This window comes from Herpailurus yagouaroundi, unplaced genomic scaffold, assembly GCF_014898765.1.
Source record: "Herpailurus yagouaroundi ecotype Mexico unplaced genomic scaffold, PumYag 188, whole genome shotgun sequence".
In the NCBI taxonomy this organism is placed as follows: domain Eukaryota; kingdom Metazoa; phylum Chordata; class Mammalia; order Carnivora; family Felidae; genus Herpailurus; species Herpailurus yagouaroundi.
This window is the reverse complement of record NW_024412419.1, coordinates 20,424,724-20,452,080: the sequence shown is the minus strand read 5'-3', so window position 1 is coordinate 20,452,080 and position 27,357 is coordinate 20,424,724. Positions and strand designations below refer to the sequence as shown.

Here is a 27,357-nt window from a genome sequence, read left to right as displayed (position 1 = left end):
CATGTGAATGCCGGGGTGTGCTTTTACCTTGGATCGCCTGCACGCTCACGGTTTCCCTGTGACGCACACAGTGACACACATCAGCAGCACGTGGCGTCATAGGGTGTAATGGCACGTGGCAGTGGAAAGACCCATGAGCTGGGCGTCGAAAGATTGAAATTTTGGTTCTAAAGACCTTTTTTCCTGGCTCCCTGATCTCTGTAAGTTAGATAACCTCTCTGAGCTTCAGATTTCCCGCCTGTGTAATGGAAAGAAAAAAAAATAATAATAATAATGCCAGCTCTGCTTTCTGTAAAGCAGAAGAATACAATGAAATAATGTATGTGAAAATGCTCTGTTAATTACCACCTACTGTACGACTGCAAGAGATTATTATCGTCATAGCCCAGCTCATCAGAATGAGAAGTTGTATGTGGCTTAAAATAATCCATCCAGTGAGCTGGGTTAAAATCTAGGTCAAATCATAGCCTCAGAAGTTTAGAAAGGCTGATGGTAACTACCTAACCTAACAGGCCACCAAATGTGAAGGTGCTTTGAGAGCTGTAAAGAGTTACATAAATGTAAAGTGACATGACTCTGTGTAAGCCTAGAAAGTACACGTTAGTCATCCTGTTTCCTGATTTGAAATCATAAAGCTCAGGGCAGCACCGGAGCCTCATGCACAGTTATCTTCACGTAACTGTAGGTTTGTAGATTTGCATGTGTGCCTCTCTCGGTGTGTATGGAGTTACCTGCTGAGAGTACCTACTATGTGACAGTCACTCATCAAGTGCTTTTGAGTGCCTGCCTCATGCTAGGCGCATCGGTCTAGGCTTTGGGGATGCCAAGGTGGATAAGACATAATCCCTTCCCCCAAGGCCCTCACAGCCCATCCAGGACAATTGCTGGCCATTGCAGTGCTGGGTATTTGGTGCTATGGGGAGAAAGGACCTATGGACTCCGTCAGAGGAAGGGACCAAGAGGAAGGAAATCCAGGAAATTAGGTTGGAAAAGTAAGGATTTGCTGGTCAACCTGAGGGGGAGGTAGTCGGGGCAGAAGGAATGGTCTGTGCCACGGCGCTGGGGAAGGAAGCAGCCCACTTTTGCAGCTGGTGCAGTCTGTTTACGGTGAGTGGGAGGAAGGCGGTGGGGAGGGGAGACCAAGGCGGCTGGCCAGATCCTGGGGGACTTCCTTCACACGGGCTAAGGAGCTTGGTTGGATCCTGCAGGCCCCTGGCAGCCCCCTCAGCAAGGGCTTAAGCTCTGCAGAGTGACATAATGAGCTTTGCATTTTGGAAAGATCAGAGAGGCGGTGTTCCTGAGTATCCCACTGCAGTGGTACCAGCCAGATGCTGGGCTTGGTCTGTAGCAGTGAGTGATGGCTGCAAATGCAGGGCACTGGGTTCTGCCTGGGGGTGGGGAGGGAGGGGGGAAGGGGAAGAGGGAGGGATGCACTTTTGTGAATAGTTCTGGTCAGGACGTGTAGAGTGGGAGTTAGTAGTTCTTCAGTGACTCTCACGTGTCAGCTCTTGATATATTACCTCATTCAATTGTCACGGCATCGCTGTAAGGTAGATATTATCAGCCTCGTTTCATAGGTGAGCAAAGAGAGACTCAGGTTAGATGGCTTGAAGTTACTAGTGACTCAAGAGCAGGACGGAAAGGCCAGCTCATCCCTGCCCTCTCCAAATCCCACCCAACTAGAATTTCTGTCCCCTTCCTGCCAACCCCCACTGTAGGGATTGACTAATTCAGTCCCCTTAGTCGAGTTGACAGATGAGGAAACCAACCTGGGCTCATGTCTGTTCCTGCTAAATTTGTTACTGTTTTCCAGCTGCTCCAAGTCACTGGGGATCAGATTCTTCCCTTTCAGAGTATTAGTGATGCTGCCTAATCAGGGCTGCTTACAGATTTGATAAGCATATTTTGCATTCCTTTGCTCAACCCATCAGCAAAGATATTGAATGAAGCCAGCTCCGTGACAGATGCGAGAATGGACCTCTTGATACGCCTCCTTGAGGGGCACAGCCCTGAGCCATCTGTTCTCCTTCTCTGTGTGTCATCCCCCTGACTGTGTGTGTGGACTCAGGCAGGTCCCGAGCCGGAGGCCTTACCGCCCTTCTCCTTGCCCTGTGACATCACTACGTCACGGAAGAATGATGTGTTGGCCCCAAATAACATGCTTTTTACAAAGCCGTACTTAAGGGTCTGATGGAAAGGGCATGGGCCAGTTGTTACGCGGACCTGAGTTCGAGTCCCGACCCGGGCCCTTGGGGAGATTGGGTTTCTTCATGCACAACCCAGGGGTGAGGCCTGAATGCCGGACCGAGCGTATTGCACTTTGCCCTGCACCTGGGCCAACGTACGGGCTCAGCATGTGGCAGCCTGCCCCGGTGATGTCCACACTCTCAACATGTCAGGACCTGGTCAGGTGGCATGGCATTCAGGCATCCCACCCCTTCCTCCGGGGGTGTATTGCACTGAGCTGAATTCAATGGGGGGAAGATACGTGGAACATCTCCTATGCGTCAGGCATAGCCAGTGTCACTAAGGGGCCGACTTACAGCAGTCTTCGGGTAGCACAGCAGTTGCCTCTCAGGGGCCCCTGAAGGCTTCTGCACGGGCTGCACCGGCCTCACGGGTCCTGAAATGTCAAGTGTCATTGTTTTTAGGTCATCGCAGTGTGGTGATTGTGGTTCCTTAGTGCCGTTCAGGGGCTCTGAATGACTTTCACTTCTCAGGTTAGTTCAGAGTAAAAGTTAGAAAACCAAATGAATCCCTCTGTAAGAAATGCAGTTTGTTAAAGAAATCATTCGTAGCCCAGAATTTCTGGGCGGTAGGAGTCTTTCCAGACCCCGTGGCCACCCAGCCTGACCCTGATCCACATCGGTGCCTCGTTCTTGCCTGTTGCCTTGTGCATTCCAGTCCCATGGGCCTGGCCGTGAGGAGTGGTCAGAGGCTTGGCTAGGTCTGGCCCAGTGCTTTCCAGGCAAATGCAGGGGCTGAGTAGGCCTCCTGCTGCCAGGGATTATGTAAGCCCCTCCTGTGGGGGGCATGCGGAACACTCACTAAGCGCCCGGGCCTGTTCTAGGCTCTGGGAACTCAGCAGCGGACAAAACAGACAAGGGGACAAAACATTGGTTCGGTCCTCTGAAAAACTTGAGAAGCAGGCAGGATGGACACCTTCAGATTCCCCTTTTACGGATGAGCAAAGTGAGGCTCAGAGAAGATGGCACTATAGGTAATGGATAAGCCGGGCTCAGCCCCATTTTGGTTTGTTCTAAGTCCTGCGCCTTTGCATGACTTCACGTTGGCTGTGCTTTGTAAACGCCGGGTTACCTGGTCAGAATGATTAAGGTGTTGCCCGGTTAGCAGTGGTGGAGTCAGAACAAAAGCACTGCCTCCGCCTGAAATTCACTGCCATTCTGTAGATTCGACTGAAACCTTCACAGAGACTAAGCCGCATTGGTAATATTTCCTCTGGGATCCAAGCGATCATTTCTTATACGGGGTATCTGCGAGGTCTCACCAAGGACAGCTCAGAGCCGGAGGGCTGGCCTCCCATGGGGCACGTGCCCCGGCCCCCGCACTCAGGCCTCCCAGAGCCCTCGTGGAACCCTCCCCACCATCTGGCGGGCCACCTCTGTGGCCTTTCTGCTCTCACAGCTTCTCTGCCGTGTCTTCCTAAAAAGAGCCTGTCAAGGGTCTCTGGTCCTGGTGCAAACTCTCTCTTTCCACCCTGGACCCTCCCCTCCCGCCCACAGACAGGCAAACCACAAGCTATTTTGAAATCACAGAAAATGAAAGTTGAGTGGGATGTTGAGGGACATCTTGATTAAATCCACAGGGAACCTGTGCACCTTCCCTTCCTTTCTCTTCTGTGGCACCAGCGCGGCTCTGGGTTGGCACCCTCCCCGGGGTGGACTGGGAAGCCATCTTTGGCTCCTGACATCATGGAAGGTTTGAAGAGCTGCCTGAGATCCCTCTGCCGGGTCAGGGTCCCTTTCTCCTTCCCCATCATTGTTTCTGTTTGTGATTAGTCATGCTGGAGCCGGCTGAGTCAGAAGAAACCCGTGGGTGGTTTGTGGCCAGGCTGGAGCAGTGAGGCAGGAGGACTTTCTAGGTTTGTGTCTCTGTGCTCCATGAGACGACAGTGCAGGGCCCGGCTCTGTCAGGTGCTGGGGGAGGTGGCTCACAAGACCAAACTTCTGGTCCAGAGAGCTCCATGAACGCAGGGCATCGAGATGAACCAAGACGGTGTCCCTGAGATGCTCCTGTGGGGTGACAGGCATGCATGGCGAATGCTTCAGGGCAGATACATCACAGTGACTGTGAAAGTCCTCCATTGTTTGCCACAGTCCCCATGCCAAGTGCTGCCCGGATTTCCAGTCGCCAAATTTACTATTTCGTGTCATGTGATTTTATGCTTTACAGGACAGGTGATTCATGAAATACATAGCTAATTTAACTTTTGTACTTGTGTAAGGTTGGTTTCATATAAATAAATTCCTATCCAGAAATACACTTTTTGTCAGAGCATGTGTTGTGACCCTGTGCTGGAGAAAAACGTGACCGCCAGGAAGGAGAGCGGCACAGCGCTTGGGACAACAGCGTCTGCCCTCAAGTCTTCCCCAAGGTTTTGCTTAAATGGGACTCTGAGGGGCAGCTTGAGCTTTGCCAGGCAAGAAATGGATGAAGATCATCCCCACCGGGGAGGAACAGCCTGGCACGACCCCGGGAATGTGGCTGTCACCGGTGTGGGTGGGACAGGGGAGGAGGCCTCTTGGATCCAGCCCTGGCTTCACAGGCTGTGTCTGTACCCGCAGGAGGGAGAGGAGCCGGAGGAGGCTCGTGGCAAGGAGGAGCGGCAGGAGCCCAGCACAACCGCACGGAAGGTGGGGCGGCCTGGGCGGAAGCGCAAGCACCCCCTGGTGAGTGTCATGGCATCCCCTCCCCCCCCAGCGCGCGCACACACACGCACGCGCACGCACGCACGCACTAAACAGCAGTGACGTGTGTCCTGCGGGGACCAGGGGGCGTTAAGACTCGGCAATGCGGTGCACCCCTGCGGGTGCAGAGCTCACTGACATTCCCTGTCCTTTGAACCCTACCGCCACCCTCACGCTTTCCCGTTTTCTACACTGAACTGGAAACCCCTAGAGACCAGAGGATTTGCGCTGCGAGTCGTGGCAGAGCTGGGACTTTTCTGGAAGGGCAGTGGCAGTAAGGGAGCTTGAAAGGTTCCCCAGGCCAGGCCTGTGGCTTTGACAGCAGGACTTGCTGTTCCTTGGCCAGCCTGCACAGGCCCCTCCCTCCCCATCCACCCCCCACCCTGGGCTTCAGCCCCACCTGAGGACCCGGAGGAAGGGAACCCAGGTCTGGACGTCTGATCCAAGTGAGTAGGAGAGCTGCAGGCTGATGGGTCCCTTCAGAAGAAATAAGTAGAGGGGCTCCTGGGTGGCTCAGTTGGTTAAGTGTCCGACTTCGGCTCAGGTCATGATCTCGCAGTTTGTGGGTTCGAGCCCTACATCGGGCTCTGTGCTGACAGCTCAGAGCCTGGAGCCTGTTTCAGATTCTGTGTCTCCCTCTCTCTCTGCCCCTCCCCTGCTCATGCTGTCTCTCTCTGTCTCTCAAAAATAAAATAAACATAAAAAAAAAAAAAAAAAAAAAAGGAAGAAGGAGAACCTGACGCTGTTTAAGTGTGGGCTACAGGGCCAGTCCCAAGCCCAGGCTTCTGGGGGCCATAACCTCTGAGTCTAGGGAGAGTCCCGGGGTTGCCCAGGATGCAGAATGCTCCAGAGGGCATGCCCGGGGGGCTCTAAGAGCTGGCCTGCCTATGCCTTAGACTCAGAGGCAGAGCAATAATTATTTGCCAGCACCGAAGACAGCTGGTTCCTTTCTTTCAGTTCCTTCCAGCTGAGAATGGGAGAGTCAGAGCAAGTAGGCAAGGGAGGGCTGGGAGCTCAGATTTGTAACTCAGCCCATCAAGGAAATGTTCTCAGCAGGGCAGGGTTTTCTCCCTTGGGGGAGAGAGTCGGGGTGAATGGTGGCCATGGTGAAAAGGACAGCAGAGGGAGGGAGGCCTGCACCAGGGGGAGGGGAGGGGAGCTTCTTAGAGCCAGGAGGTTTGGGCACCTGTGGGTACCAAAGCGCACACTGCCAATTCTGTTTGGAGATGGGGGGGGGGGGGGGGCAGAAGTTAAGTCGTTTAATTGGTAAGTAATTTTAAGTATTTTCATATTAAAGCAAACATGGATATTTTATGGCCTGTGATGAAAAATTCACATGAAGTTGAAAGATAAAACAGGGGACTTCAAAGGAATTTCCAGCTTGCAGCAGACTCCAGGCTGTACTCCCAGATTCCCAGGGTGCCCCTCCACTCTCCTTCCCCATGGGCATCTGGGAGAAGGTGGAGGGCCCCAGTGCAGGCTGGAGGGAGGGGGCGGGGAGCCAGGCTGAGTCAGAGCCCACCAGTTATTCCTCACCTGCACATGTGGCCATGATCTATGGCCGAGAACTCGACACCCCCCCCCCCCCATTCAGGCACACCTGGGACAAGAATTACCACCTATAGCAAATAAAGACCTGGCAGCCCTTTGCTCATCCTTGTGAGTCCCCGGGACCAGAGGGAGGGCATATCACTGAGAGGGGAGGTGAGGCCCCGGGAGAGAAAGTGCAAGGCAGTCAGGGGCAGGTTTGTGGAAATGTGTCCAGAGGTGGACAAATGTGAGGGAGGAGGGGCAGGGCCAAATGGGTGAAGGGTCAGTGGGTCGTATGCCCTCCCCACCCCTGCCTGGAACAGGGGCTAGTGTGGAAGGAAAGGCACTGTCTTTAGACTATAACAGACCCGGGTTTAAATCCTGGCTCCACCACTGACCACCCGTGTGACCTTGAAGAAGTCTCCGCCTGAACCTCGGCTTCCCCCTTGGAAAAATAGAGATGATAAGGATGTACTCCTCCTAGATGCCTGTGGGAGTTAAATTGGTACAAGCACTGGAGAGCCAGGGCTTAGCAAAGGTCGGTCTTCCCTTGCCCGGCCAAACCTTTCCTCTTTAGGAGGCGACAGCAACCTCAGTTTGATAGAAGAAACAGATTTACTGCTTACCAGCTGTGTGACCTTGAGCAAGTTACTGAACTTCTCTGAACTTCTGCTGCTCCATCGGGAAAACTTAACCGCCAGGAACACTTGTCCTGTCCACCTCCAGGGATGCTTTGCAAACAGCCAAGTGGATCCAAAAGGGCAGGGCAGGCAGTGTAATAAACCTGCTCCTGTGCGGGGGTCCGTGGGGCCGGGGTCTACCAGATCTTTCGGGTGGGAGCCAAGCGTTGGCCTCTCGGCAGCCCTGGTGAGAGGCGGTGCAATACTGTGCAGGTCACAGTCTGCATGTGGCCCAGCCCATGCCCTAGTGGACATCTGCAGCCCCCGGACTCTCAAGAGAGGCCCCAGGATGGGAGAGAGGCCATGGGGACGGCAATGCTGACAGGGGGACAGAGGGCTGAGACAGCTGTTGTGAAAGGGACCCCTTGTACTCTGGGGCAACAGAGAAGAACTGACCCCAGAATAAGAGCTCACAGGCCTTCCCAGGCAGCAGGCCCCTGGTCCCTGGAGGGAGCCTGCGGGGGGGAAATCGGGGAAGTTTGTGCTGCCACTAGAGGTCGGCTCCCAGGACGGAGCAGGTGCTTGCCCTCTTCGCCTCCCAGCAGAGGAGCAGAGCCGGAGGGCTTCGTGGGGACCCGGTACAGCGGCAGCCCTGGGGACACACTGACCAGGGAGCTTTGAAGCAGCCGAGCCTGTGTCATCCAGCTAAGCCTGGAAACAGGAGGGAGCCTGGCTCAGATCCCGACAGGTGGCACGGAGGGGGAAGTGTGGGGAAGCTGAGCGTGAGAGCCAGCTGCAGCCGGGGTCTTAATTTGTGCATGTCCCGTGCTGAACAGGGAGGGGTGAGGTACGGCCACTACTGTCCCCGCTCTCGCCTGGCCCCAAGGCTAAGAAATCATTGTCTGCCTTCCCGTGTTGTCCACAAGGCCCGGATCTCTTCCATTCATTCCTGCTCTGGCATCAGCCTCCTGGCTGCACCCTCACCCAGACCAGACCCCAGCTGCCCCCAGTATACTTTGTAACCCCTCAGTGACAGATGCTTTACACCCACTGAGCACCTACCAGGGTGAGGAGGCCACACTGATAAAGAAGGACATACCTTTCAGGCTAATGTGTTAGAGAGAGGGGGCCCCGTGCAGTTACACTAAATACTGTCCACGGTACTTTTGTGTTCAAGAATCTTCATTTCTTATGGGACAAGGTCTGGAATGCTCCACCTGGCCCCTCTCCTGAACCTGCTCTCGTGCTCAGCGTCCACTGCTTTTGTCATAGAAACCCTGTCTCCCAGCTGCTCCCTGAGCACACCGGCCACATTTCTCTCACTACCTTGGGGGCTTGGTCCACAGCCTACCCTTCTCTCTCCCAGCCCCACCGTCATAGCCCATCAAAGCCTGTCCTGCAAGGGAAGCCCCCTTCAGCCATCATGACCCTCTCTTCTGAGCTGTTTGTAAAATTAATCCCAATGAACACAAAGGAATAAAAGGCAAGATATTAAGCCCACTGGGGCGCCTGGGTGGTTCAGCTGGTTAAGCATCCGACTTCGGCTCAGGTCACGATCTCGCAGTCCGTGCGTTCAAGCCCCGTGTCGGGCTCTGTGCTGATGGCTCAGAGCCTGGAGCCTGTTTCAGATTCTGTGTCTCCCTCTCTCTCTGACCCTCCCCCATTCATGCTCTGTCTCTCTCTCTCTCAAAAATGAATAAACATTAAAAAAAAAGATTAAAAAAAAAGATAATAAGCCCACTGATCATGTGCTTGGATGGCACTGGTCTTCAAACTATTACACGTCTTTAGGGAACTTGAGAATAAGTATTTTGAATTTTTGCCGATTCGATACTGTCAGCACAACCACATGCATGAGTTTGTATTTTACAAAAGTATTATTTCTTGCTGGATTGAGAACTGAGAAAACAAAACCAAAAACCTGGCCTTTCCACCCCGCGTAGTTGGAAGAGCACACGGAGAGAGCTCGCACCTTCCACTAGACTTAACGTTGACTGCCACCCCACGTCACACTGAGCTGAGCCACGCTGCACTGTCTACCCACCTCACTGAGGACACAGACCAGGAGCAAAGGCGTAGTTAGGGTCGTGTAGCACTTTATTGCCTACAAGGAAAGGCCTTGTGCAAGGGTGACTTACTTACCTGTGTGAGATAGGTGGGGCCTCTGTCATTACGATGCCCACGTTCAGATGAGGAGACTCAGGTTCAGAGAGGATGTTTGGGACTTGGACTCCACACCTCCTGCCTGCAAAGCCCACAGCACTCAATTCTCCTTACCACGCCAGCCACATGCTCTGGAAGCCTGGGTGTTCCCAAAGCCGCCTGAAGTTAAAATGTGAATGCAGGGCTGTTTAAAAGAAGTGGAGACCTGGTCTAAAAAGCATACAGAGAAATGCAAGTCAGATATAATAGGAGGAGGGCGACCAACCCAAGTACCAGGGAGCCTGGGGGTAAATGGGCAAGGCTGCAGCGGCCTTCAGAGCGAGAGGGGGGCCCATTAAAACCGGGCAGCGGGGCTGGTCTGCAGCGCTGGCCTCAGAGCCAGGATGCTTGAGCCGAGCAGGCAACAGGAAACAGGAAGCCCGTGCGGGGCTGGGCGTGGCTTAGGAAGGGAGCTGGCACCTGGGCTCAGGGCCTGCGGGCTGGCCGGTGCCCGTGATGGGGAGGAGGGAGAGCAGTGTGCAGGGCTGATTTCTGCCGGCCGGAGAGTGTGAGCCTGTGCGTGGGTGCGAGCCTCAGGGTGGGAGGAAGAGGCATCTTCCTGTTCACCAACTCCTGAGGACATAACAAGTGGAGGTGTCTGAAGCCGGGTCCTGCCGGGTCACAAGCCCCAGCAGCCCTGCAGGCACCTTTGTCGTTCATGCTGGTTACAACTGGGGGACTAGGAGGGACAGTTTCTGCCCTTGCCCACCAGACCCCAGGGAGTGACCAGCCCTTTAGGGCTCCATACCTTGTGTACTAGCTATATGTATTTATTCATTGAAGATTTATACTCACCGACTTCCTCCAGGGTTATTTTTTGCCCAGTGGGAGCATTCTGAGGTCACCTCTTGCTAAGAATAACCCAGAAAGGGAGGGGGAGGGGGAGGAGGAGGGGGTTGGGAGCAGGGGCCCAGCTCAGCCAGGCCAGCCCAAAGCCAACATTACTCACTCCACGTTGGAGGCTGAGCCTCTGACACAACGCCCAAATGAGTTCAAGAGGGCAAAGCTTCCCCTCTTCGCAGTAGAAGACTTGGGGTATAAACTGGGAAGTTAGGGAGCCATTTCACTGCAGCTCAAGCCAGCTGGGGACAGTTTAACCCAGCTGTTGGGCGTTTGCAGTATTGGCTCATTTTCCAACCTAATACGAACTTTTGATTCGTCTCCAAGTTCAGACAGAGCTCAAATCCCCTCTTTGTGTCCAGGTCAGAATGGTTCCTTCACCCATCTTTGGAACCTTGATTCAGTGACTTGGTGCCCCCTGGGTTTTATGCACAAAACTTCCAGAAAGTATCTCCCAGCCCTGGCTGCCAGCCCCTTGGAGGGCTTCGCTGCCTGTGAGGGTGCCTCGATGCAGTGCTAGCACCCGTCTGTCCGTGGTTTTCGAAGTGTGGGGAGAACAGTTCTGTCGCTCATCTTAGGAGGTTAGAGACCTCTCGTAACTATGCCCTGCAGATTCATCTGCTCATTCCTGCACCTGATGGGTCAAATCGGCACTTGCCAGTGGCATCCAGGACCGAGAGCCTGGCTGGTAGTCTGGTCTTCAAGTGCCAAAGACATGCTGGGGGGGAAGGGGCTGGACTTGGGCCTGGGAAGGGAGGTAATGTTTAGAAGTCCAGGGAAAAGTGGGAGACTTTCCTACCTAGGACCTTCCCGAACAAAGGTGTGGAGGGAGGAAGGCGCACTGAAGGAGGCACTGAGAGCTGACTGGTGTGGCTGAGTGGCTGAGGGTTTCATTTATGAACACATTAGATAGCGGTTGGAGAGGTAGTTGGCAGGCGGCCCGAGGGGTTTACACTTTATCCTCTCAAAAGTGTGTTTATCTAGGAGATTTTTGAGGGGGTGGGGGGGCGTGAAGCAATGGGGGTCATGTTTTGGGCAGCCGGCTCTGGCATCCATGAGCATGGGGGGGTTGAGCACGAGAGACTGCAGGGAGATAGGAGGGTGAGGTGGGGCGGTGCCAGAAAACACCCCCAGAGCCTGCCAGGGGAGGCAGCGTGGGACAGAATTGGCGGGGCCCACACTGCTGACCGCTGCGGACCGGGGAGAAGGAGGGGAGAGAGGAGATGCTGCAGGCCCCATGGATGGCATCAGTGTTGTTGTCAGAGATGGAGACGTCTGGAAGAGAGCAGATTTGGCAGGGGCCCTCGCAGAGTCACTCTAGATAGCTGGTCTCAGCGAGCATCTGAGTGAAATCCCAGAATCTCTGTTTTGTTTTTCCAAAATTCCCTGTTTCTTTTCATCCCGCCTTGGTCCCTTCGCCAGAGTCACACATTCCAGGGCCACCTCCAGAGAAAGCCCTGCTTCCCTCCAGGGGTGGCCTCCAGGGGGCTTCCTAGGACCCCGTGGGCCTCTCTGGAACCCGCCCTGCACCTGCACCACTCCTGTGCTCCTGTGGGTGCTCGCCAGCACATGCACCCGGACAGAGTTGTTGACGCTGGTTTTCTTTCATCATCATCACCTAGAGAATTGTGTGCGTTTTGGTCCCGCCACCTCGAGGAAGATATAACCGAACTGGAAAAGTTCCAGAGCAGGGCAGCTAGCTTGATCAAGGGGAAGGCAGGGCTGCCAAGTGAGGACAGACGAGACTGTGGCTCCCCAGTCCGGAGAGACAAAGGCTAGAGGGGATGCGATTGAAGTTGTGAAATCATGTTGAGGGGTGGGGCGGGGGGGGGGGTTGTGGTGCACCCCAGTGGGGCGGGGTGGGGAGGTACCCCTTTGAAACTTTAGAAAGGTACAGGAAGCACAGAGAAAGAAAGCCCCATTTTCCATGGTGGATTTCCTTCTTACCAAACCCCAGGCCTGGATGGTAGGGGTTGAAAATAGAAATAACTTCAGAAGAGATTTACCTAAATATGTGGATCTTCTATACCTGATGGCTTTTTAACGGGAGCCTCCAGCTCATCCTGAAATCCTTTGAGGTTGACTTCAAAGAGCACAGCCAGGCCCTCTTCCAGGTGGACAGGTGTCCCTGCTGGAGGCAGAACCCCGAGTGGCTTGGCCACCACCAGGCGTGTTCGTTCTTGCACGCACTTGCCATGGCCAGCAGGGGCACAAACTGTGTGACCTCTGAGGTTCTGCTGAGCCCTGAATTTGTCTCCTAGAATCAGTGTCTGTCCGTCTGTGTCTCTTTCACACACACACACACACACACACACACACGGTAGAGAGATCTGCTTAGAGTCTGCCTCCATTCACCTCAGGAAGGCAGAGCAGGAAGGCTTTGGGGACCTCTTTTGGGAGTTGGCAATGCGAGGACCTCTCTGGCTCTCCCTGCCTCAAGGCCACGTCCGGCCAATCAGATCGAGGGCCGCCAGGAGAAGGGGCTGCAGGAAGGCCTGGGGCAGAGGGGAAGGGGGGAGTGTGGGGCCCAGCGCCAGTGCTGTGGGACAGGCCGCCCTGCAAGCTGAAGTCAACCTGTAGCTGGAGTCAGCCTGGGAGAATCCAGGGCTTGGTGGGGGGCTGACGGGCCCGCGGGTACAAGGAGAGGGGCACTGTTTGTATGTTTTTGTGGACACCGCTCTGCCGCCTCCCCCACGCATCTCCCGGGCTGTGCCTCCGGAAGGTGGCGCACCCCTTGTGTGTCTGTGCGTGTGACTGTGTGTCTTCAATCAAGAGGCCAAGGCTGGCGGGATGCCAGGGTTCCCGGCTGGCACAGAGCTGAGTGCTGCCAAGGGCCTTAAAGGCACAACGGCGGTAACACGGGGTGGGAGGGGCCGCCCCACATCTGCCGGCCTCTGGGCTTCCCGCCCCAGCGCTGCGCTGGGGTGCAGGAGAGAAGGCCCCTTTTAGCTGCAGCCCTGGCCTCCAGGGCTGCAAGGGAGAGCCAGTTAGGGGCCCAGAGCCAGCCCGGGAACCTGACTCAGGCCTCCAGGGGCTTCATGTAAGAGAGGCCGGGCCCTGGGCCGGCCCCCTCCACACCTGGGCCCAGGTGAGCCTGCACGCGGGGCTGCCCTAGACAGCTGGTCCCTGTGCCCTGGCACCCTCAGTGAATGGGCTCCTGTGCCCTCAGATGTCTGGGCCTCGCCTCCTTTGTATTGTTTTCCTCATCTCTTATTTGCCAGGTTTTAATTTTTTGTGTGTAAATATTATTATTATAATAAAGGGCCTCTCGAAAGTCATTTCCTTATTTGGAACCTCAGCACACTGCCCCACCTTGGGAGATGAGGCCTCATCTGTGTGTGTGTGTGGGGGGGTGTTCTGGGGTCTGGTCCAGACTTCCAGCAGAGGAGGAGGCGGACAGGGGCGGGGGCCTGGACAGGTTCACTGCTGAAGGTTGCTTCTTGCTTTGCCTCCGGCTTTTCCCTGCTGTGGCTGCTGCCAAGGAAACAGCCGGCAGCCTTTCCCTGGCCCTGCTTAGGCACATCAAAGCCTCCTTTTCCTCCTTGGAACCCTTGGGATTTGAGGTTGGGTTTTTCCAGAGACTCAACCCAAAGAGGGAGCTGGCTTTCAAATGCCTCTCTCGTACCTGGGTCATTCTGGAAGCTTTACCACTTAGAAGGTGTGTGACCAGAGGCCTTGGTGCCTTTTTCCTCGGAAAAGTGAGGGTAACGCTACCCACCAGGACGATTGTGATAATTACATTTATTAATTGCATGTGCATATTTATGCCGCATGCTCAGTGCTAGGGAGCTGTAGGTGGAGTCGTTGGAAGGGAGGGGAATGAAAAGATACGTAAGGCAAAACTCTTGAGTCTACGAGGGAGACACATGGTGAATAATGAAGTGTAGCAGAGGCGTGCTGTAACGAGCTAGGGTGTGGAAGGCTTGGTAAACAAATGTGCCTGCAGTGGGCTGTGGGGTCGGTGACCTCTGGACTGGATTTTACCCCCCCCCAAAACCTTTACTGCCAGGCTGGGGTGGGGGGGCTGGAGGGGCTGACTGTGACCTGGGGACAGGGCCTAGCACAAATACCTGCCTGGCTGGGAGTGTGTGTGTGTGTGTGTGTGTGTGTGTGTAAGAGACAGGCAGACTTTAAAATGTTCCTTAGAAGACACAAAGTAGAATAGTGGTTACCAGGGACTGGGGGCACGGGGAGTGGGGAGTTAGTATGTAGTGGGTGCAGTTTCCGTTTGGGATGATGACAAAGTTCTGAAGACGGATGGTGGTGATGGTTGTTCAGTATGAATGCGCTTTAACGCCACTGAATTGTACAGTTGAAAATGGTTAAAGTGGTAAAATTTTATGTTAGGTATATTTTGCCACAATACACTTTTTTAAAGATGTTTTAAAAAGGGTTCTTAGAAAAAGGCAGTCTGCTCAGTGCCCCCCATTCAGCCCAGGGGTTTTCAACAGCAGAACTGTTGATATTTGGGGCCGAATAATTCTTTGTTGTGGTCGCTGCCCTGTTCTTCTATGGTGTTCAGCAGCATCCTTGACCCCTACCCACTAGAAGCCAGCAGTAGCCCCAGCCCAGTGTGACAATCAAAAGTGTCTCAGACACATTACCAAATGTCCTCTGGAGGGCAAAACTGCCCCCGGTTGTGAACCGCTGCATTTGCCAGCTTGAAATAAGCTGCTCACAGGAGAGCCTGAGGTGGGGGTGGTAGGCAGGGGGGTAGCGGTAGTGGAGGAACCATTGTCCCAGAGTGGAGGGGTCTTGCCTGGAAGGAAGGCAAAGGTCAGCAAATTCTGAGGGACCCCAGGAGGCGGTGGGCAGGGTTTGAAGACCCATAATGGGGCATACAGGCAAGAGTAGGTACATCGTGGGCAGTAGGATCAGGCTTTACCCATATCTGTTGCCCCCTGCCCCCAGGGGGGAGATGTGACGGGGCGCTAGCTGCCGCCATTCCCATTCTGCCAACTCTGCCTCCCCTCCCCCCCAGCCCCACAGGTGAGAAGCAGAGGAAGCTGAAATTGTCACCTTCAGCTGCTGCTGGTGGCTTCTGAAAGGACCGGGGGCTTCTGCTGCTACCCCTCCCCCTCACCTCCATGGGAAAAAATAAGTGTCTCAGGGTGTGCCGCTGTGTCTCCTTTCAAGGCAACTGTGAAATAAAAGCAAACAAAAACCGAATTTTAAAGTTAGCATCTGACCTGCAACTAAGTTGAAACTGCCTCTAAGCAGATGAGCAGGGTGTTCTGAGTTGTAACCTAAGCTTGGCATGCAAGAATCGGTTATGAATACTGAGTGCCCAGCAGGTGCCCTGCTCCTGCCGAGTCGAGCTGGATAAAGCAAACTCCTTGCCTTCAGGAGTGGACAAGCCCAAGGGTGACAGGGGACAGGAGAGGAAGGAGCTGGGAGGAAGGTATGGAGGTGGGGGCAGAAGGGTGAAGTTCTGGCTTTCCCGGTGGCTTCCAGGTGTGGATCAGGCTGTGCTCCTCACCCGAGATGCCCCTTTCAGGGTGTACGCAGCCCCACCAAGAGATTTGGACAGTCACTTCAGCTCATTTGCCTGTGGACCTCCTTCCTTCCTCTCAGAGGTTTCTTATAGGTGGATTCAACCTGCTCAGTTGCCTGGGCCCCAGAGAGGAAGCCAGTGAGGACGTACTGCTGGCTTGGGGAGGGGAGGGTTCTTTTTTTTTTTTTTTCAAGATTTTATTTTTAAGTACTCTCTATATCCAGCATGGGACTTGAACCTGTAACCTGGAGATCAAGAGTCACATGCTCTACCAATAGAGCCAGCCAGGCATCCCAGCGTTGGGGGGTTGGTGGGGGGGGGTCTTGAGTGGCTCAGGGGCTGGCCTGGGCTGCTAGTCAGCAGCTCCCTCGATTCCAGAGCTTTGGCTAATGCAGACTCATCTAGAACCAGAGAGAATGGGCAGTGGAGGGTGGCGCGGTTGGGAAGAGAGGAGGTGAGGACTGTGTGGGATCCAGGGGGGATTTCAGCCCACCGAACTAACCCTGGGGCTGGAGCTGTGCAGAGTGCTTCCCTTCGCCTGATTCGCCCGCCTCTGGAGAGGGTGTGGGGTCTGCTGCAGACTGGGGTCCTCCCGGAGCGGGCCTGGAAGGGGTGTGTGAGCAGCGTGGGTGTTAGAACAGGTCCTCCTGGCTCTCTCTGCTGGAGCTGGCGATCAACAGGAAGTGAGTCCCAGGGTGAGAGCAGGCCATGTGGTTCCCAGGCAGGAAGTTAGTGACAGCAGGGTTGTCTCGAGCAGCTTTGGGGGGCTGGGAGCCTGCCCCAACTTGAGGTGTCTGTGGGCAGCAAGTGGCCAGAGGGGAAAAGGACGCGGCCACGGTAAGAGCTTGGCTCTGACCTGAATTTCCCAGCCTGAGTTGGCCAGCGGGACCCCCACCCCGTCTTCCTGGGAGTGCCATGTTTAGGGCTCTGTGGTGCCCGACACAGCTGGGCGTTGGGGGCGCCCTGAGGGTCCGGGTATGCCCTACTCTACCCTGGGCTGTCTAGAGGTGAGAGGATTTGTACCAGGGAGGGGTGTGCTAGGCCAGGGAACCCTGTTGGCTTGAGCAGGGAGGTGGGAAGGGCCGTCTGAGTCCTGGACAGAGTGTGTAGGTCCCAACACTCAGAGATGGAGGCTAAGGAGAAAGACGGGGCCTCCTTGCTCACTTGCGTTCCTGTGTTTGGCCTCCTGGCTGTGGTTTGGGAGGCTCTCTGTGCCCAAGGCTAGGTTAACAGGAGGACTTCTTGTTCCTGCCAGAGGCCTCCTCTTTTTCTTGCTACAGCCCCCACCCCACCCCCAGCCTCTGAGGACTGCATACACTTGCAGCTCTCCATGGGAGCTTCCCTTCCTGGAAGCAGGCCTGCCCCAAGCTACCCGGTCCCTTTACCTCAGGCTGCTCTGTAGGCCTGGCCTGGAGCCTTGTCCAGGGAAGACTCTAGTTTTTATCTTGATGGATTGATTTTTTTTGTCCCCAAGACCCTTGTCCCTATTTGCCACCCTGGAGGTTCCTCAACAGATGGCAGCAGCGGGCTCAGAGTTGAGGATACAGACCCTTAGAGCAGAAGCGGCCTTGGAGATTGCTGGGGAGGGAGACCAGCGCGCTCTCTCGGGGCCGTCAGGGTACACTTGAGTGGTACAACTCTCTGGAGGGGATTTGGCCTGTTTACTCACACTTAGGCGGGCCCTCTACCAGCCAGCCCACTTGTGGGACTCCAAGCTACAGAAATACACAGGTGCACACAACTGTGAAGTGCTCGGGGTTCACTGTAGGTAAAGTAAATCCCCCCAAAGGCTCACTATTAGGGAACTGCTTGAATAAATTATGGAGCCTCCATTCAATAGAATGTTGAGCAGCTGTGAAATACGAGACAGATCCATATGTACGGGTATGGAGAGATGCCCACTCTGCTTGTTATGTGAAAAAGCAAGTTATAGAACACAGAGTAGTATGATACCCTATTAGAAAAAAAAAAAATCTGGATCTGGATGTGTGTGCGAATACATATGTATAAACATGTAACTCACATGATTGTAGATGCATAGAAAAAAAAAAAGTCTAGAAAATATACTCACCAAACTGTTGATCAGGGTTTACCTGTGATTTTGGAAGTAGGGAATTGAAAAATGAGATTTAGGGGCGCCTGGGTGGCTGTCGGTTAAGCGTCTGACTTTGGCTCAGATCATGATCTCGAGGTTCATGGGTTCGGGGTCTGTGTCAGGCTCTGTGCTGACAGCCCGCTTCAGATTCTGTGTCTCCCTCTCTCTCTGCCCCTCCCCCTCTCACACTCTGTCTCTCACTCTCAAAAATAAATAAACATTAAAAAAATTGTAAAAAAATAAAAAAAGGAAAAGAGAAAGGAGCTTTAGCCTTTTAAGAAGACTCATTTTTGTGTGGCTTGAATTTTTATAATATATGTGTCTGACTTTTAGGAACAGAAAGGAAAAAAAAAAAAGACTTAAAAAGATGGGAAAAACCTCAGGGGACTAGCCTAAGCATCTCACCTTCTAGGTGGGGCACCCGAGGCCCCCTCCTGAGCATCGCCTAACTGGCAGGCCAGCGGCCTGGTCTCCCTTCTCATAGGCATTCCGCGGATGCGGCTGGCGGGTGCCTAGGGTGGCCTTGTGCCCGTGGGCATGGCAGAGCACTGATCACAGGGGAAGCTAGCTTTTTCTGCCCCAAGAGGACACCTCCCTTCCTTCTGAGATGTCCGGGCCTACTTGCCCCTCAGGGGCCAAGCACAAAGTGCTCCTCAGGCTCTCCTCCCCTCACTCTGTCCTTACAAAGTGTGTGGCCTTAAGCAAGTCACAGAATTCTCTGAGAGCCTCCTCAGGGAGGTTGAGTGGCTCTAAAGGGGTAATGTGACAAGGAGTCTTGCCCACCATGCAGTGACACTTACAAAGGACAGTCACGATTACCCTTGATGGGATTCTTACTACCTGGAACTGTAGCAGGCTCGGGTCTTAGACTCTTGGGATGGAGCGATACATTTCCTTTCAGAGGGGAATATGAGAACACACACAGGGAGGGCTTACCGCAGAGGCTGCAAACAGCTTCTGTTGGGGTCGGGGGGCGGTTTCTCCGGGGGCCTGGGTGCTGGGAGAACACGTGGGGTCCAGAGCTGAGGGAAAGAACTGTGCCGGGCTTTGGGGCCCAGCAGAATGTATATTTGAGAGGCTCCCCCTTTGACTCTTCTGCTCCAGGGGGCAACTGGTCACTATTTGGGTCTGGGCCTTAGGAGGCCGGAACAAAAGCCAGAGACATCGGACGGAAGTCAGATGAGCCCACAGCGCTGACGGCAAGGAGCCTGCTTGGGATTCTCTCTCTCCCTTTCTCTCTGCCCCTCCCTCCTCCCTCCCTCTCTCTCAAAATAAATAAATAAACATTAACAACAACAACAAAAAAGTCACATCAGCCCAAGGTTAACAGAATTGATTTGGTGACACTAGAATCTTCTGAGGAGGGGTCCTAATTTGCAGTAGGGATAGTGCAAGGGATGTTTGTTGTTGTTTGTGTTTTTGTTTTTTAAAAAATCCTTGATGTTTTCTTTTTCTTTTATGTATTTATTTATTTTGTTTTATTTTTTATTTTTAAAAATTTACATCCAAATTAGTTGGCATATAGTGCAACAATGATTTCAGGAGTAGATTCCTTAGTGCCCCTTACCTATTTAGCCCATCCCCCCCCCCCACAACCCCTCCCATAACCCTCCATTTGTTCTCCATATTTATGAGTCTCTTCTGTTTTGTCCCCCTCCCTGTTTTTATATTATTTTTGTTTCCCTTCCCTTATGTTCATCTGTTTTGTCTCTTAAAATCCTCATATGAGTGAAGTCCTATGGTTTTTGTCTTTCTCTGACTAATTTCACTTAGTGTAATACCCTCCAGTTCCATCCACATAGTTGCAAATGGCAAGATTTCATTCTTTTTGATTGCTGAGCAATAGTCCAGTGTGTGTGTGTGTGTGTGTGTGTGTGTGTGTGTGTGTGTACTACATCTTCTTTATCCATTCACCATTGATGGACATTTGGGCTCTTTCCATACTGTGGCTATTGTTAATAGTGCTGCTATAAACATGGGGGTGCATGTGTCCCTTCAAAACAGCACATCTGTATCCCGTGGATAAATGCCTAGTGCAATTGCTGGGTCGTAGGGTAGTTCTATTTTCAGTTTTTTGAGGAACCTCCATCCTGTTTTCCAGAGTGGCAGCATCAGCTTGCATTCTCACGTTTATGTATTTATTTTAATTTTTTTTTTAACGTTTATTTATTTTTGAGACAGAGAGAGACAGAGCATGAACGCGGGAGGGTCAGAGAGAGAGGGAGACACAGAATCTGAAACAGGCTCCAGGCTCCGAGCTGTCAGCACAGAGCCAGACGTGGGGCCCGAACTCATGGACCGTGAGATCATGACCTGAGCCGAAGTCGGACGCTTAACCGACTGAGGCACCCAGGCACCCCTTATGTATTTATTTTAATGAGGCTCTAGGTCCAATGCAAAGCTTGAACTCACAACCCTGAGATCAAGAGTCGCGGGCTCTGCTGACTGAGGCAGCCAGGCGCCCCAGAACATTTGTTTCTAACAGCGGGCCTCAGCATCGGCTTGGAAGCCCTATGTCACCTCAGGGAGCAGGGGTGGTGGCCAGGGTGGCTTGGGCAGTGAAACCAGCCTGGCACACCTACCGGGATTCTTCTCCTGCTTCTGAAGCTGGAGTGCACAAACCCCTTGACCTCAGGGAGTCAGGCCCACGAATCCCTTGACACTGAGAGCAAAATCGTGAGTGTCTCTGCTGGTACGGATGCTTACGTGAACACAGTTTTCTGGACAAAGGGGACATCACTCACCAGAATTTCCAGAGGGGTTAGTGATCTAAGAGAGACAAGACCGCTGGTCTAATCCTCTCCTCCTGTTTCTTCATCTTCCAGGTGGAAAGCAGTGACACGCCGAAGGACTCCGCAGTGACCTCCAAGTCCCCGTCCATGGCCCAGGACTCAGGCCCCTCAGAGCTGTTACCCAATGGGGACTTGGAGAAGCGGAGTGATCCCCAGCCTGAGGAGGGGAGCCCCGCTGGAGGGCAGAAGGGCGGAGCCCCAGCAGAGGGAGAGGGTGCGGCTGAGACCCCACCCGAAGCCTCCAGAGCTGTGGAGAATGGCTGCTGCACCCCCAAGGATGGCCGAGGAGCCCCCGCAGAAGAGAGTGAGTCTTGGGCACAAGGGGCAGCCTCTCTGGGCTCCGCAGGATTCCCCCGAGGGTTAGAGACTTCGGGCCAGCAGGTCCGGTCCGGGGAGGCATGGGAGCTGAAGGTCGGTGGGCTTGCCAAGGCTGTGCCCTGGAGGCGGCTGGCTGCGTGCAGCCTGCATACGTGTTTTATTTGGCCCATGTAGTGTTTTAAACATCTAAAAAAAATTAGTTGCCAGTATTTAAAAATCAAGAAATTTCACATAAAAATCTGGAGTTTTGGCTTCTCGTGAAGAAAAAAAAAAAAAAGCCAGATCTGGAAGCAGTGGGTTTGCAGAATGCTAACAGTTGCGGGACTGGGGTGATGGCTGTCCCCCCACCCCGCCCCCTACCCCTTCGTAGGCTGGGTGTGCACCTCAGTTTCCCTCAGCCCTCACCTGGCGCGCAGCTCTCAGGGATGGTTGTGTCTGTAGCCTCTGGGCTCTTCAGAGCAGTGGATGCCCTTGTAGGTGTTAAAAGCCCAGTTAGTCTTCCCCAGCACAGATGTCCTGAACCCACCACAGTTCAGCTGACCCCGCTAAAATGTGGTTGTGACTGAGCGGGGTGGGGGAGGGGCGGATGGGGTGGCCAGGGCGCTGCCCGGCCCAGGCCCCTTTCTGCCTGGACTTTTTGGCCTCTCCCTGGAGTCCTGGAAAGTTGCCTACTTTTCTCTTTCAGGTTAAGCCAGTGATTTCAGGGCCAAGCGAGCTGTAAACATGTTGGTAATGAGGACAACTAGCATTTGTACAGGGTTCACAGTTTACAGAGCGCTTTCTCATATATTATCACGTTTGATCCTCCCAGGGCCCTGCCAGGTTGGTTTGCATATGTGCATTTTAAATTCAAAACGTCTTCTTTCCAAGTGTGTATGATGGAATGAGTAAATTGATTAATTGGCATCGCTTATTTTGCATGGATCCAAACCCAATATTCATGCAAGATTGAGCGCATTTCCAGAAAAGAGAGTTCCAAATTTATTAAAAAATATCTTTCATTCATTTATTATTCAACTAATACTTTGATGTTCCCATTATGTGCAGAGCGCTTTCTAGGGCACTCTGTATTCGTTGTTTTAGTCCTCCAAACAGTCTTCCGGAGGTATTATTATCCCCATTTTAAAGCAGGAAAAGCTTGCCACTTAGTGAGAGGAAGTGACTTGCTCAGGGACCCTGAGCCTGTAAGTGGTAGGTCCAGGATTCATTCCGTCCTGGTCTCTGGCTTCAAAGTCGGTGTGCCCTTCCACTGTCCCCTTTTATTCTGCAATGGGGCTCGGGGTGGGCTGGCCCAGAACTGTCCAGGGCTCCTGCCCTCACGCAAGTGCCTCATGGGATATGTCCCGACACTTGGCAGGATTGTTCAAGGGGCCTGAGTGGGGGGGAACTGAGGAGGAAAGGAAGAAGACACCATCCCTCCCGTTAAAGAGACCAGGTGTTCCAGAGCAGAACCTGGGAGCCCATCAGCCCTGCCCACCAAATGTGCCACTTCCCGTGGGTACGTCTTGGCTGACTCCCAGATTCCTGGGATCTCACCACGACTGGCACCAAGCTGCTGTGCAAGGTCAGGGCAGGTCCTTCCTGCCCAGTGGGGTGGAGCCAGAGCTCTAAAGCCGCTCTTAACCCTTAAGGGTTTGCTTTCAGTTTGGGATTTCCCTGTCTCCATTTCTGTTTGTTCTCAGGAGTTCCTTCTTGAGTCGGTCAATAGGCGTTTGTTAAACACCTATTTGGTGTGTGTGTGTGTGTGTGTGTGTGTGTGTCAGGATCTGGGGAAACCATCATGAACAAAAACCTGGTTCTTGCCTTCAAGGACCTCACAGTCAGCTGGAGAGACAGACATGAAAGAGAAATTCACACTTAAAAGCTTGTGATTAGGGGCGCCTGGCTGGCTCAGTCAGTAGAGCATGCTGGAGTTCAAGCCCCACGTTGGGCATGGAGCCTACTTAAAATAAAAGTTTTTTTTAAGTTTAAAAAAGAGAAAAGCTTGTGATTATACAGGGAGATGTGTTCTCTAAGAGAAAATAAGCATGGTTCTGTAAGGAACGGTGACCAAGGAACCTCAGCCGGTCTGGCCTGTTACACAGAAGCTGAAGGATGAGTGGGGGCTCACCACGTGAGGGGTGGTGCAGGATGAGGGGGAAAAAGGTACACAGGCTCCCAGGTAGGAGGGAGCAGGGCACCCAGAGACCTGATAGAAACCAGCAGGGCTGCAGTGGAGAGGGCAAGGGAGAAGGGTGTGAGATGAGAGCAGAGCAGACAGGGCCGGGGCAGGTCTTTGAGGACACCTGCCTCAAAGGTTGGGGGAGGGGGCGGGTGACACGGTCTGCTTTGTGTTTTGAAAAAAAAATCACTTTGCGCTCTGGATCCTGGAATGGAACAGAGGGGTTGGGAAGCAGGGTTAGGACGCTGCTGCAGGCGTTGAGGGCGGGGGAAGGTGGCTGTGACGAGTGAGGTGGCAGCAGAGATGGAGAGAAACAGACAAGCCCCAGAACACCAGGGGAAAGGGGAGAGAGGGTGTCGAGGTGACTCCTGGGTTTGGGATCTTCACATATCAGGCGGACCTTCCTCAGAGTCTCAGTGCTGAGTGTGGCAGGCAAACACTCCGGGCCTCCCCGACCGCTCAGCTACGGCCTCAGAGCGCTCCTGTGTGCTGCAGCTATCCAGGAGGGGGAGATACTGGCCGCGCTCAGAGCTGGTAGGACCCCTGAAGGCCACTGTGCATTGCCCGGATGCTGAGACCCGTGAGGTGCTACCTGGAGGCATGGGCAGCGGTCTGTCAGGCCAGCAGTCAGCCACACAGAACACGTACTCAGCTGCTTAGTTCCAAGGAGGAAGGAGACTAAGGCCCCAGGGGAGGAAGTGAGTTAGCCATGGTCTCCCTTCTATTTCCCTCATTCTAGATCTCTTGGGGGGGGGAGGGGCATCCATCCCCTCTGGAACCCCTTCCGTTAGCTCTTATACAGGAAAGACAGAAGACTTTAGGGCGGCGTTCTTGGGCACATAGGTGCCCCAGATCCTGATAGTACAGCCAGGAGAAAGAAGGAAGAACAGGGGAGATGATGAGTAATCAGGACAAGAGCCACCTGGATAGGCAGGTGGTGGCCTTGGGACCGCTCCTGCATTCCTAGCATTAATGCCGCCATGATTATAATAGAAACGACGGTAATATGGCTTTCTTTTACTGAGTATTGACTATGCGTTGAGTGTCCTATATCCTCACTACTCAAAGTGGCCCACGGACCAGCTCTGTCACCTCGGAAGTTAGAAATGCAGAATCCTAGGCCCCACCCTAGACCTGTGGGATCAAAATCTACATTTCAAAGAGATCCTGATTTCGATGCATATTCAAGTTTAAGAAGCCCTGCTTTTTATGTATTCTCTTGTTTCATCTTTGTGATCACGTGAGGAAGACTCTTATTGTCCCCATTTTTCAGCTGGGGAGACTGAGAGTTCGGAAAGGTTAAGTTACTTACCCAAGATTGCACAACTAGTACAGGACCAGATCAGGGTCAGCACAAAGCCCCTCTCTGAACACTCACTATTGGGCTAGTGACTGCCCTCTGAGGCAAGCCTGGCCTTAGCCTTGTCATTGAGATTTGGGTTCCTTTTCAAGGGAATTTGGGGTGGCCCCCAGCTGGGTATAGGCTTAGACAGACAGGTAAGTGTTGGAAACATCCCGGCCTCTCCTGCCCCCAGGACCTAAGATACTCTAGGGTCATGTCTGAGTCTGCCAGGGCCACCCCGGGAGGCATGCAGCCACCTGGCCCGCCTGTGACCCTGGGTCTGGGCCAGGAGCAGATGGACCGCAGAGGGAGTGTTGAGAGAGCAGCTGACCCTCCTTGACTCAGGACAAGTGCGGCATTCTGAGACAGCCCAGTTTGTTGTTTTGCTGGGCCAGGCTGGAAAGTGTGTGTGTGATATCACTCAGTGGGCATGTGCAGAATCTGTCAGGGAGAAAATTCCAGAAAGAAGCCAGTTGGAAACTGCACGAGGAAAAGCAATTCTGTTTGGGGGAGCATGGGGGCCAGGGAATGGGGAAGGGGAGAACCTGAAGGTGGTACAGGGTAAAATGAGCTGGCTTGGGGTTCAGGAGCCCCGATATCTGATTTCGGCCCTGGCAGTAAGTCACTCCACCCCCCCCCACCCCCCCCCCCCCCCCCCCCAGCCTCAGTTTCCTCATTGGCAAAATCTAGGGACTGGACAGGTGCTCCAGCATCTCTACAGTCCCCTTCAGCCCTGATTTTCTTTCATTCTAATAAATGTATGATTCCCCATAATGAGATGCCATGGAGGGACCCCCATAGGAAAAGCTTGAAAGGTCCAAGGGACCCTGGGTCGTAGCCTGGTCCGAGGGCAGGCTCCCCCTTCTGGCAGCCCAAAGCCTTGCTGGGAGAAGGTGCAGGTCTGAGAGGCGGGGGATCCCCGGGGGCGGGAGGGGCACCCTGCTCCAGGGAGAAAAGTCCGGGAGCTGGCCGTGCTGAGCGGAAGCTCAGAGGAAGAGACAGAAAGCCCCGGGTGAGACACACTTAAAAAGCCTGTCGTGTAAAGCGTTAGCTAGCACCCCCGTTCCCACTGCGCACACCCACGACAGACACTCCTGCTTCCTCCCACGCCCCCTCCCCCACCCAGGCAGCCAGCTCAGCACCGTCCCTGTCGCATGCCGGCACGTGGTGCGGTGCCCGCAGCCAGGGCCCTTGTGGGCGCTGCCCCTGCCTCCCCTCCCCTGGGCTCTGGGGGCGCTGTAACCCCGGACTGCCCCTGCCCCAGAGGCACACACAAAGAGCCCCAGGTCTTCTCTAGCGAGAGAGAGGGAAAGAAACTTCCTCTCCGGGGGCCGAAGAGGCCTTCAATGCTGTGTCTGGTTTCCGCTTCAGAGCCAGGAGATGAAGTAGGGGCTGTTTTTTCCGTTTTGGGCTCCCCCACCCCAACTACCGTGAACCAGCCTTAGTGACCTTCCTGCTTTGGGCCCAAGCTCAGTACTCTTAGCTTCAGAGAACCGAGTTCAGGGGCCCAGGTGAGAAGGGGCTCACTTGCCCACCCCCACCTGCAGGAAGCTCTGGAAGGCATAATTAACCCAACCCCGCCGCCAGACTGCCAGGTGTGTGCGGGGCCCGGGAAGGGCATCTGGGTGAGGACCCCGAGAGGACCGGGATAGGAGCACAGGATATTCTGGAGGAGTGTGGCTGTCCTCCTGCTTGGGGCCCAGAGAGGGACAGACAGGGAGAGGGTGAGACTCCCCTATAGGCAGAACTTCTGGGGCTTCTGCTAAGGGGGTGGGGGGCTTCCAGGAAATGGCATCTGGGCCCAGTGAAGGAGCCACAGGGTAGAGGAGCAGGGAAATGCCTTGGGGACAGAGATCCAAATGAATGTTCATTGAACACCTACTATATGCCAAGCCCTGCCCCAGGCACTCAATGTTGCCAATCACCTAAAGATATTAGAACAGTTCTCTATCTTAATGCAGTGAGGAAACAGGCTAGGAGAGGTTACAGAGGTCACACAGAAACAGCTGGAATCCAAGTCTACTAGAATAAAGGCTTAGCTCAGGGACCTGAGAAGGGGGGTGGGGGGGAGAATGGAGTACAGAGGCAGATATCGATAACAGAACCACAATATTGAGAATTGCAGAAGGACCTTAGAAATCATCTCCAGCATCATTATTTTCCAGATGAGGAAACCGAGTCTCAGAGACAAAGTTGCTTCACCAGAGTCTTGCTCCAGTGGCTCTGTACCCACTGCCCCCCAGGGTATCTTTGCCTGACTCCATACAGGGAAGAGAACAGCTCCCTTCCAGGGTAGGGGGAGGCTGTCTGGCCCCTCCTCTGGGGGAGAGAGCTGTTTCTAGACGACCCCTTTTGTGTGCCCAAGACAGTGTCTGTGGGCCAGAAACAGTGGCCCTGGCTTTTCTATTGTTCCTTCGGATTTGGGCCTCTAACCCCGCACCAGTCCCTTCTCTGCTCTAGGCCCTGCTCTGAGTCCTTGGGGCCAACACCGTGCCTAGCACGCGGTGGGCCAGCAGGTTTGACACACGAACAACTGAACGGCTGGAGGACCCCGTCTCTGTGGCAGGGACCCCAGGCACAAGGTGGGGCCTCTGAGCCACTCCTGTAACTCTGCGACAGTCCCTTTGTTCTTCCCTCTCCACAGGCAAAGAACAGAAGGAGACCAACATCGAATCCATGAAAATGGAGGCAAGTGTTTTCCTCAACCCCCAGGGGCTCTGTGGATCCTGGTTCTAGGAGAAGAAAGCCACCTCTCTGACCAACTGTGGCCAGTGTGTGTGAGGGGAATCCTGAGGTGGCCCTGCCCCCTTCTTTACCTGTCCCCCATGTTAGGAGGAAAGGAAATGGGTGCGGAGGTTAGCAGTCCCCCAACGAGGCAGCCAGCTGGTCCCGCTCTGAGACCAAGCACCTCCCCTCGTGGTTCACGTCCACGTGCCCCGTTACCCCACGGCTCACTCCTCCAGCCCAAACAGGGGCTTGCCCAGCACTTGCAGGGTCGGCATCTCTGGCCAGGAGTCAGAGCTCCTGTGTTGTGT

At 54.0% G+C, this 27,357-nt stretch overlaps 1 protein-coding gene across 5 annotated transcripts in view; it reads left to right on the top strand.

Annotated features, from left to right (window-relative positions):
* DNMT3A (DNA methyltransferase 3 alpha) overlaps nt 1–27,357 on the top strand; it is a 100,278-nt gene that overhangs the window by 35,825 nt on the left and 37,096 nt on the right. For all 5 annotated transcript variants that reach the window (XM_040496221.1, XM_040496225.1, XM_040496222.1 and 2 more), the window contains exons 3-5: nt 4,806–4,910; nt 20,535–20,805; nt 26,967–27,010. In XM_040496221.1, coding sequence (XP_040352155.1) covers nt 4,806–4,910; nt 20,535–20,805; nt 26,967–27,010 — 420 coding nt within the window. The remainder of the gene's footprint in view (nt 1–4,805; nt 4,911–20,534; nt 20,806–26,966; nt 27,011–27,357) is intronic.